The sequence below is a fragment of the Melopsittacus undulatus genome, chromosome Z (assembly GCF_012275295.1).
Source record: "Melopsittacus undulatus isolate bMelUnd1 chromosome Z, bMelUnd1.mat.Z, whole genome shotgun sequence".
Classification (NCBI taxonomy): domain Eukaryota; kingdom Metazoa; phylum Chordata; class Aves; order Psittaciformes; family Psittaculidae; genus Melopsittacus; species Melopsittacus undulatus.
This window is the reverse complement of record NC_047557.1, coordinates 35840346-35852138: the sequence shown is the minus strand read 5'-3', so window position 1 is coordinate 35852138 and position 11793 is coordinate 35840346. Positions and strand designations below refer to the sequence as shown.

At 44.0% G+C, this 11793-nt stretch overlaps 1 protein-coding gene across 1 annotated transcript in view; it reads right to left on the bottom strand.

The window, feature by feature from the left end:
- Positions 1-293: 293 nt before the first annotated feature.
- ACER2 (alkaline ceramidase 2) overlaps positions 294-11793 on the bottom strand; it is a 28470-nt gene continuing 16970 nt past the window's right edge. Inside the window, 2 exon segments of the mRNA XM_005154978.3 lie at positions 294-3606; positions 4873-5010. Of these exon segments, the coding sequence (XP_005155035.2) occupies positions 3420-3606; positions 4873-5010 (325 nt within the window). The 3' untranslated portion in view covers positions 294-3419.

Below are 11793 nucleotides of genomic sequence, written 5' to 3'. Positions count from 1 at the left end.
GTTCTCCAAGTACTTTGACTCAGATTTCTGGATTTGTGGAAACACAGGCCACTCGTTCTTAGCCATTCCTTGACACTTGTTTCATGGGCTTGCAGTTTTCCAAATGTTTGCTTTACCTACAAAAGGATCAGTTTGGTCCCTACCTCATTCATTAATGGTCTTCGAAAGTCCCCCTCCTCCTCTAAGAGGCAGAATACCTGAGTGAGGAAGGTTATCCTTCCTATACTTCAAGGCATTAGGCAGCCGCATTCTTTTCCACAAACACAATGTATGAAAAGGCAAACAATATTTGTTTTGAATGTAATTTATTTTTGCAAAGTATTACATACTTTCCACAAACATTCAGTATACAGACTTCAACAGAGATAAAGAAAAACAAAAACCCCAATACCACTCCTTACATACTACTTATTGAATTTTAGTGACTGTGAATTGGGCAAGTGATTGCCATCACAGAGAGCTAAATAGCCTTCCTTGAATAACCTGAAGTTTAACCTTTAATGAATGATGGATTTCACACACCAATATACAGAATCTACATTATGCTCAACACCGTATCGCATCCCACTATTTAAACTAAAATACTACTTGAACCTAAAGATTACAAACCCACACATTTCCTGCCAGCAAGGGAAGAAAGCATTTTGGGGCTTTAAAACCTGAGGGTGCATGTCCCTGCCCATGGCGGGGGGCTGGAACTAGATGATCTTAAGGTCCTTTCCAACCCTAACTATTCTATGATTCTATGATCTCCAACACAATACACTTACTTTTGCATGTTTATTCCTGTGTATGATCAGGGCAGTGCACAAACACCCTGTATGCCAATCACATACTTCTTTGGGTACTAATGTTATCATGAAGGTGCACTCTGTAAAGCTGTGAATCTGATAAAAACTGCCTTTTTTTACATTTTTTAAACAAGCGTAGCCTTTGTCGTAACATCTAAGTTAATATTAATTTAACGTAAAGCGCGGTAACTACACCTAGAAGTTGTGGGCTGTTATTACAGTAAAAGACTCCCAACTAGCTCTACAGTGGAGATCAGATAGGGATCTTTGTTTGAAGAGTACAAAGGCTAGAGGTTAGTTAATAAAAATACAGGAGATGGTTCTTGGCCTGTACCTATGTTTGCTCACCTGTGCAATAGCTAAATGCTCTCTGCTAGGTCTTTCAGTTACAAAATTACTTCTTTGTGAGCAGACTCTGTAGAGCAGAAGACAGTAGCTGACAGCAGATTGATTAGAGCCCTTTGAGTCAAAGGTTGCTTTAAAAAAAGTAGTAAGTAGGAAGGCTCCAGTAATTCTGCATTATGTCTGCATTACTTGAGTAACAATTACTAAGTTCCCAAGCAATACTGAAAATAACTTATTTACCATAATATAATAATTTAGAAAACAATATTGAAAAATCTTACTCAAACTAGGACCATGTCAGGCAACAACAACATTAGCTGGGTTCCAGCCAGCAAGCCTATGTGTATAAGGCTCTAATCATATGAATTTTAATACCTGAGAAGTGTATTTCATATTTAGGGAGAGAGGAAGGAAAAGGAAAAAGCAGCAGTGTTTCAAAGACCAACAAACATTACAGTATGAATTTTTACAAACAAGTTTCATATAAAAATTACATGACTGTGTCAAAAAAATCATGTTTTTCTCATACAAATCTACTAGCAAGTGATACAAACCTGCACTGTTCCACTGGACAGATTTTGCTGGGTTTATGATCAATCTGACAGTGGGCTACTTATCAGCTTTGAATTTCTCAAGAGTCACATCTGCCACTAACAAAACTTTGCTTTAAGCATAACAGCATAAACCTTGGCTCTTGTTTTCTAAGCACAGATTTGAATATAAAAGTTATCTTAAACATTTTACAATGCTCAAAAGTTAATTCACCCCAAAGTTCTTGTTAAAAGTCACCTTTCTAAAGATAACACTATATTTAGGTACATTTTCACATTAATAAAAAAAAAAGTACAACATGAGACAAGGGAAAGCACAAACGAAATGGTATTTCCTGGTCTAATATGAAAAAAAGAAGTATTTGCAAAAATATCCAAAGCCTTAACCTACTTACAGTTCCGATGTTAGGTGGAATGTAATCAGACCCCTTTTTTTCCAAGACTGCAGCTACTAGCATCTACAATTTCTAGTATTTGAAAAATATGCCTACACTTTGCACCATTTTTTAAACAGAACTAGCATAAATTGCTGCAAAAACCACAGCCATTCCTGAATCTCAACCCAAAATATACCTTTAAAATTAAATAGATCTAGACATCCCTTATCTTTACAAAACAGGCTGAAAACAAACAGAAAATTTGAATATACTGTTGTTTTCTAAGAATGCAAGATTCAATGTTGCATTTCATTGCTCACTGAAATCTAAGTCTTCAGCTTGGTTTTTAAGCAGTTATCTACTTTTTTTTTCTAAAAAAGTATCAGTATAGCTAGCGGAGCACTGAACTATTGTTCATGTCACTTTGCAATACCTTGATCAGAAGTTAACTCTTAAATTGGATGTACAGGTAGGCACCTATGAGTTTTTGTAGTTTAATCACACTGCCAATCTATGCTGACCTGAGCTGTCACTGAAGTTCAGACTTCTGTGTGAGCTTCAATACCAAATTCAAGACCAAATGTCTCTATAGAGGTAGAAAGAGATTTCTGTAGGAGGGAAATATGCAGCATACAAATCTAAAGGTCAGTCTACAGAAAAATTCAAAACCTTTCAAAACCTTTGAACTCCTATTTAATTTTAGTGACAATCTTCTGTCAGCTATTGCATTTACACTGCCTAACTGCACTGATCCAGTTGCCCAGTTGCAAACACTTCACACTTGTCTCCTTTGTACTTGGGGAAGTAACCACATACTCTGTGATCCAATGTGATGCACAGCCAAACTCACTGTATACAACACAAGGCTGGGAGGAGCACGTACTTTGAGCACACTCTTGTGGTGATGTGCACCCGCATCAAAATCATAGTTGAGAAGAACACACGATGGCATGTAGGCGTCTTGGACTGGCTTATTTTGCAAACAAGGCCTTAAGCCAGAAGTTACAAATGGAGTGAATTAAGCACCAGAGGAGACCTACTGCAGAAACATCATTCCTTGAGCCTGGTATTTGGAACAAGCTTTTATCAAGAGAAATGCTCCATTGAACATACAGTGCAAAACAGAGCCAATCAGAGAAGGCAGCGGCTACTTTAGTGTTTGAAGGCCTCCACCTTCCTGCTTCCTCTCTCCTCCTCAGAGAGGAAAGAACACACTTGCTTCCTCTTTCTATGACACCTGAAGTGCTCCATATCTGAGGAAGAAGATAAAATACAACCCTATTCAATTATCATCATTTAAATACTGTCTGTGCTGGCATATAAGTTGCATCTCCATTCCCGTTCTGTGGCTAACTTCATGTGACCTTCACAGGTGCTTTCTTGTGTGCACAGAGGAGGGTGACGTAGGGAACCCCAATGAATGCCCATCTTTCACTGGGCCAGAACTTTACGACAGGGCCCTGCTCAGGGATCTCAGAGGCAGCATCGAAGTAAGCAAAGCAGACACAGCCCAGGTATGCCGCAAGGCAAATCAAAATATGCCTAAGAATAGACACCCACCCCCCCAAAAAGAAAGGAAAAATAAGTAACATGACTTCAGTAAAGCAATCAAACATCTCACCAAGCTTTATAATGAGTGTATCCATCTTCTTCCCCTGAGTACCGCCCCCCCCCCCCCCGAGGGTTGCTGGCTGCCCTTTGCATGCAGGCAAAGAATACAGAAAATGAAGAAAACAACAAAACCATAGCTCATCCTTGGTCTAAACTGGCTGGAGCTTTTTTTGCCTCTCTGCACATGAGAAATCTGAGTAGAAATGCTGAGATATGGTAACTTGAATAAGAGAGCACAACTTGCCAGGTGGTAAAAGAGAAAAGGCATTGAAGTCCCTCACTGCTAGCCCACTTCACCTCAGTTAACAGTGGAAGTTCAAGCTTGCAGTTGAGCAGTGCTGCAGGATTTTTAGTAATCAATAGAGCAAGGAATTCAGTTAGAATTAATGAACTTAGCGTTTTGAAGAATCTGATCAGGCCAGGAAGGCTCCTAAATCTACCACCTTGGATAGCATGAGACTTGCTCTGACTTATAATCTTAACAGTAATCCTATGAAGCCTTAACCAGAAATAGCCACCAGACTGCCCAGAAGGGTAATGGGCCCTTGTGGCCAACAAGGCCAGTGGTATTCTGAGGTCCATTAGGAAAAGCACTGCCAGCAGGTTGTGGGATGTGATCCTCCCACACTACTCTGCACTTGTGAGGCTACATCCACAGTACTGTGTCCAGGTCTGGGCTCCTCAGTACAAGACAAGGAGCCACTGAAGAGAATCCAGTGGAGGGCTACAGTGACAATTAGAGGACTGGAACATCTCCGATGAGGAAAGGCTGAGAGGGCTGTGCCTGTTCAGCCTACAGAAGACAACTGAGAGGGGATCTTACCAATGCACACAAATATCTTCAGGGCCAGGGCCTAGAGGATGGGCCCAAACACTTTGCAGTGGTGCCCCACAGCAGGATGAGGGGCAACGGGCACAAACTGTAACAGAGGAGCTTCCATCTGAATATGATAAAGAACTTCTTTACTTTGAGGGTGGCAGAGCCCTAGGACAGGATGCCCAAAATAAATTTCCTTCTTGGGAAATATTCAAAACCTGCCTGAACACAATCCTGTGCAACCTGCTCTAGATGAACCTGCTTTAGCAGGGGGATGATCTCCAGAGGTCTCTTCCAACCCCAACCATGTTGCGATTTTGTAACGTGGTGACAATATATCATATTTTAATCAAACTCTGGACTTTATACACAACACTTACCATACACAGTGCAAATAAGGGAAATTAAATGAGGACCAGATCTCACAAAATGCTTTGTCACTGATCCAGCAGAAAAGTGCTAGCATCCACCAAAGACCTGAAAAGAGGCCCAGTTTGTACACACGCAAGTTTTCACACCTAAGGAGGAAAACACAAAGAAGTTGTTATAAAACAATGTAAAATTTGCTTTGTAATGTCAGCGTGATGATTTTTGGCCATACATATTTTAGGGTAAGATTCATAGTGCCATCTTTAATATGGCTCCAAAATAAATGTCCTTAATAGAGACACTTTACTTACAGTAAATACGACTCTGATGGAAGGCAGTGGCAAGGTAACAAACCAAACCTTCTAATCAGTAGATGCATTTTGGGTATTCTATCAAAGACCAAATTGCAAATGGTGGGCAAACATCAAAGCACTCCCATACACATGGAAGGGCATCCAGGACCTAGTATCATAGAATCATAGAATAATTAGGATTGGAAAGGACCTCAAGATCATCTAGTTCCAACCCCTCTGCCAGGGGCAGGGACACTTCACACTAAACCATATCACTCAAGGTTTCATCCAACCTGGTCTTGAACACTGCTAGGGATGGAGCATTCACAATCTCCCTGGGCAAGCCATTCCAGTACCTCACCACCCTAACAGGAAGGAATTTCTTCCTTATATCCAGTCTAAACCTCTGCTGTTTAACTTTCAACCCGTTACCCCTTGTCCTATCACTACAGTCCCTAATGAAGAGTCCTTCCCCAGCATCCCTGTAGGCCCCCTTCAGATACGGGCTGAATGGGGTACTTAAGAAAGATTTCAATGGGATTGCTTCTAAAAAACGAAGTGGTGAACTACTAAGATACAGCTTATGAGGCTAGCTGGGTATAGCAATAATTTCTTGAGCACCACTGAGACTATTTTGTTCTTTTAGGTGGTAATAATTTTTACCTTAGAGGGCTGAGGATGTCTGATTTTAGAGTGTTACTGGTATTCTTACCTTTCCACCACTGCCAGGGTGGGCCCATGACATTAAATTTACAATTATAAGAATTCTGGGGAAGAACCTGAAAATTCTGATAGGCTCTGCTGGGCAATTAGGAAACAATATGTTTATTTGAGCTACCTTTGGCATGTTGCCACTGTTGGCATGGAATCATGGAATAATTGAAGCTGGAGGAGAGCACCAGAGGTCATCTAGTCCAACCTTCCTACTCAAGCAAGGTCACCTAGAGCACATAACTCAGATTTGTGCCCAGACAGCTCTTGAATATCTCCAAGAAAAGAGACTCCACAACCTCTCTGAGCAACCCGTTCCAATGCTCAGTCACCCTCACAGGATCTCCTCCCTTGACCTGCTGGCAGTGCTCTTCCTGGTGCAGCCCAGGATACCATTGACCTGCTTGGCCACAAGAGCACGTTGCTGCTGGCTCATGGACAATGTGTTGTCCACCAGGATCCCTAGGCTCTTCTCCACAGAGATGATACTGCAGAACTTGTCTGGCTTCATCAAACTTCATTCTTTGTTGGAATGATGGTGGGAGAGAAGTCAGGGCCTGTTGCTGGTGACCTGAAGACATCTAGTTGGTGGGCTATAAAAGTGCTACATAGCAGGCAATAGCATACGATTGAGTTCATTGGCTGTTTTGCCCTAAAATCAAATCCACTTGAGGTACACTTCCCATCTTTCTGCATTACCCCCCAAGCATATCCAGGTCGCTGAGCAAAAGCAATCCCAAGAATGGGTTTGCCTTTACCTGAAGCAGGAATAACCTGTGACTTTCCCAGGAGCTAATGACAGTCTCCAATGTAGACTGACGGGACAAAAGAATGTGTGTTCAAGGAAAATCGAAAGTAATAATGTAGCAGAAAGTGGTACCAGAGAAATGCGTTTATACATCTGAGAACAAATAAATTGTTCAAGCAAAGGCGTGTGAACAATAATGTGATTGATTAAGAAAAGCGTATGATGTTGCAAAAGGTACTAAAAATAAACTAACACATACTAACAATTACTAATGGCTAGGCAAGGGTCTATAAAAGGCCTGTAACCTTGCTCAATAAATAGTTTCGGTTGCATCACAACTGGAGACCATGCCTCACAAGATTTGTTTCTCAAGGCCCAGGATACTGTTCTGGGAAGTGGCATGGGGCACAGCATATGTTTCCGGCCATCCGGTGGTTGCTTCCACCATAGTAAGCACACGGCTCTTGCCTTGGCAGGTTGGTGGGAGTATGATACAGTCAGTCTGCCAGGCCTCCCCATATTTGTACTTCAGCCATCATCATCCATACCGAAGAGGCTTTAACCGCTTGACTTGCTTGATTGCAGCACGTTTCACACTTGTGAATAACCTGGGCAATAGTGTCCATTGTTAAATCCACCCCTTGAACACAATCCCATCTGTATGTTACATCTCTGTCCTGATGGCCTGAAGTGTCATGGGCCCACCTTGCCAAAAATAATTCACCCTTATGTTGCCAATCTAAGTCCATCTGAGCCACTTCAATTTTAGCAGCTTTATCCACTTGTTGGTTGTTCTGGTGTTCCTCAGTGGCCCAGCTCTTGAATACATAGAATCATAGAATAATTAGGATTGGAAAGGACCTCAAGATCATCTAGTTCCAACCCCTCTGCCAGGGGCAGGGACACCTCACACTAAACCATATCACTCAAGGTTTCATCCAACCTGGTCTTGAACACTGCCAGGGATGGAGCATTCACTAACTCCCTGGGCAACCCATTCCAGTACCTCACCACCCTAACAGGAAAGAATTTCTTCCTTATATCCAGTCTAAACCTCTGCTGTTTAACTTTCAACCCGTTACCCCTTGTTCTATCACTACAGTCCCTAATGAAGAGTCCCTCCCCAGCATCCCTGTAGGCCCCCCTTCAGATACTGGAAGGCTGCTATGAGGTCTCCACGCAGCCTTCTCTTCTCCAGGCTGAACAGCTCCAGCTTTCTCAGCCTGTCTTTTCTAAAAAGCCTATAACCTTCCATTCCAACACTCCAGTCAAAGGAGCCATCCCACCATGTTTTGGTGATGCCTATTATATCATAGCCCTGTAGATGTGCCCACATCTCTAATTCCTCTTGTTTATTCCCCATGCTACTGGCATTTGTATAGAGGCATCTGAGCTGAGCTCCAAATGAAGCCAGCTCAGTGGCTGGAGTGGCTAGAATATTGCTACATTGCTCAGAGTATTTATTATAGGTGCTGGCAACTGACTGGGTGTGTTGGGATGGAATGATGCTCCCTCCCCCAACACAACTAGTTTAAAGCATCCTTGACAAGTCTGGCAAGCCTCCCAGCAAAGCCACTCTTCCCTTTCTGTATCAGAGCAGCTCCACCAGACCCCAGTAGGACTGGCCTAGAAATGTGGGCCCCGTGTCCAAGACACCCAAACCCTTGACTATGACACCACCCTTTTAACCATTTATTAACCTGTCCAATCCTCCTTGCCTTTGGAAGGTCCTCCCCTGTGTCTTGGAGAATTGTCGAAAAGACTATCTGAGCTCCAGAACCCCTGACCACCTCTCCCAGAGCTCTGCAGTCCTTCTTTTTACTCCTCAGGCTACTACTATCTATATCCCTAGCACCCACATGTATCACTAGAAGTGGGTAATAGTCGGTGGGACTTACTAGAGCAGGCAGCCTCTCTGCAACATCCCTGATCTGTGCCCCAGGTAGGCAACACACCTCCCTTGCGACCGGGTCAGGCCGACAGATGAGCGCTTCTGTCCCTTTCAAGGCAGAGTCCCCTACTACTACAACCTGCCGCTTTTTCCTGGCGGCACCAGTAGAGATCTTCTGTACCAGTGCAACAGCCAACTGTTTCTGATGCAAGTGCATTTCCTCATCAGACCCCTGCAGGGCAGCAAAGTGGTTCTGGGTGCGTACAGCAGATTTAGGAGGAAGCCCCTTGCTCTCTTCCTCCTTTTCTTGGTTTTTTTTTTGTTACTAATTCCCAGCTTCCCTGATCAACAGCTTCCTTCTCTCCTCCATGAGTTAGAGGGAAGCTTGAGGCCCCTGTGCTGTCTGGGCCTGGAGCAAGCAGTCCTGCTTCTTCTCAGCTTCCCTGACATCTTGCAGCTTACTGACAAGATCCCATAGCTCAGCCACCTGCTGCAGGAGGACCTCCATCAGGGAGCAGCGAGTGCAGCTCTGCCCATTCTGCACCTTTCCCTCACAGGACCAGTGCAGGCACTCTCTACACTCCAAGCTCTGCACTGCAACCTCCCCTCTTACCGGCTCTGTCTGGGTGCCTACGCTGGACACCACCGGGGCGGCCAGGGCAGAGCTCCCAGACCGGACCCTGGTCGTACAGCGAGTGCTCACCATCCCGCTCGCCTGCCCTCACGAACTGCCTCGACCCGCTCTGTTTGCCCGCTCTGTTCGCCACGCTCCTGGTCCCGCTCCTGGTCGCCGCACTCCCTGGGTAGGTTTTTAACCACTCACAGTTGGTGCCACTCCTCCTGTCTCCGCCCCCGGAGAGTCACCTCCTTGCAGTAGCTGAGCTCTTTGCAAGTCCTGTCGAGGACTTGAGGTTCCCTCCTCAGTGGCTCTTGTCACTGTGTGGTGAGGCTTCTGGACACTGATCTCCTCCGGCTCCGCTCCGGTGTTACAGGCGTCCTTTCTCAAGCTACTCCCCTCAGCAAGTAGTGATTAGTTACACATGCTTTCTGCGAACAACGAGCCACACAGGAAGTGCTCAGATTTGTTGGTATTTGTCACTATACAGAGATTGGTAAAAAAGAGGAACTGGATGAGGGTTTTTTAGTTGGTTAATTCCTACCTCCTAAAGCAGTCCCACACCTACTAATCAGATGACAGAATAATTCGCTTAAAGTGACTTGTTTGAGGTACATTTCAAGAGCAAACCAAAAGCCAAATCTCTACCCAGTGTAACATGGAATACTCAGCATTTGTGAGGGTTTCAGGCCCCTCTCTTCTGTATTGTAGAAAAAAAACAAGTCAATGCCAATCACCCCACAATCACTTCCTCTGTCCCAAGGTCTTCAAGAGGGGCTCCTTTAACCCACACTCATCTTCTATGTCTTACACTTCTGCCATGAATATATTGGGAATGTCTCCATGACTCTTCCCCTTCAGCAGATCAGCAGCCAAGTCTTCTCTCTGCTCCAATCTAGTCAGCCCAGTAGAATTGACACTAGTCTTCTTCCACACAATTCCTGGGACAATTCACTGCATCTGAAGATGAGAAATGCCTGGCAAATAGGTCTTTTAAAGGGACACTTTACCTTGTGACACTCATAAGCAATAAAAATGTCTATCCTTGAAGGAGGGAGCTTGAATAGTCAAACATGTCTTTACTGTATGTATTGCAGTAGTATTTATGGTCCCTGATCTTCATACACAACTGTCCTTGACAACAGACTAACACAGTGCAGCACAGGCCAGAAAGTAATTTGGTCCTCCTGTCTTTCACACAGAATACTTGTTAGCCTGAAACCTGATGTTCTCATTTGATATATTTACAGAGTTCTAACTTTTCCAACACTTACTGCTAATTGTTTGCATGGCCATACACAGCCTACAAGCCACAGGCTACCTTGCATTCAGTGTCAGGTAAGTAGTAACGCCAGCTCTGTCTCAAGCTATAATTTATCACTACACCCTCCAACACACGAGATGATCTCCAGCTACCCAGCTGGAGAAGGACAGAAGAGAATAACTCCTGTCTCTCTGTGACAGAAAAGCAGAACTGGCATTAGTAGCAGAGTTTAGCTAAGGTGCTCTGATTTTAGCTGTAACAGTGATTTTTCTCCTTCCTAGCAGCTGGTGCAGTGCTGCGTTTTGGCTTTAGTTTGGTAACAATGCTGGTAGCACACAGAGGTTTTAGCTGTTACTAAGTAATGCTTACCCTGATCAAAGACTTTAGTCTCTTATGCTCTGCCAGTAAGCAGGGGCACAAGAAGCCGTGAGGGAGCAGAGACAGGACACCTGACCCAAACTAGCCAAAGGGGTATTCCATACCACAGCATGTCATGCCCAGTATATAAACTGGGGGAAGACACCCAGAAGGGCAGATCACTACTCAGGTAGGGCTGGATATCGGTCAACAGGTGGTGAGCAATTGTGTTGCGCATCACTTGTGTTTATGGGGGCTTTTTTTCCTTTCACCTTTTAGCTTTATATTCTCTCCCCTTATTATTTGCCTTATCATTATTGTTAGTAGTAGTAGTAGTTTTGTATTATACTTTAGTTATTGGACTGTTCCTATCTCAGCCGGGGGGGTGAGATTCTCCCCATTTGTGTCAATGACAATGGATAATGGTCCATGGTGAAACACACAAAAACAGAAAAGTACGGTTTGGCACAGGCTGTGGGAACATCACGTTGAAAAGAGGGGAGTTAACACCACTGTTAGCAAAACAAAGTCTTATACCAGTAAACCTCTGTTCACATGCTGGCCACGTGTGCTCTGATCTTGCAACTGGTAATTTTCCACTCCAACCTGAGGGAGGATACAAGGACATGTGCAGGGATGGACGGGTGAGAAGACCAGACAGGCATCTTGATTTGGGGGATGCCCTACCGACGCACTGCCTACCACCTCTCCAACCAGGCAACATGTTCCATCTCCTTCTCCTGCTCAACAGTATCCCATTCAACCAGGGGTTGGTATGTATGTAACCTGCTTCACATTCATATATAATATCTGCTTTGCACTAATAACTCAACAAACAGACTAGAGCATTTTATTGTTTACGTTGTGTTTGGTGTTCAGTCTTTGTTCATGGGAATCCTACAAACTTGGAACACCATCCCGCCTGGAGGAGGAAGGGAAGGGTGAGCAAGTGGCTGCATGGTGCTGAGTTAACAGCTGGGCTTAAACCACAACAAAAAGGAACCCAGGTAAGCATTCAGAAAAATTAAAAATGTACACAGAGTGCTCTGTCC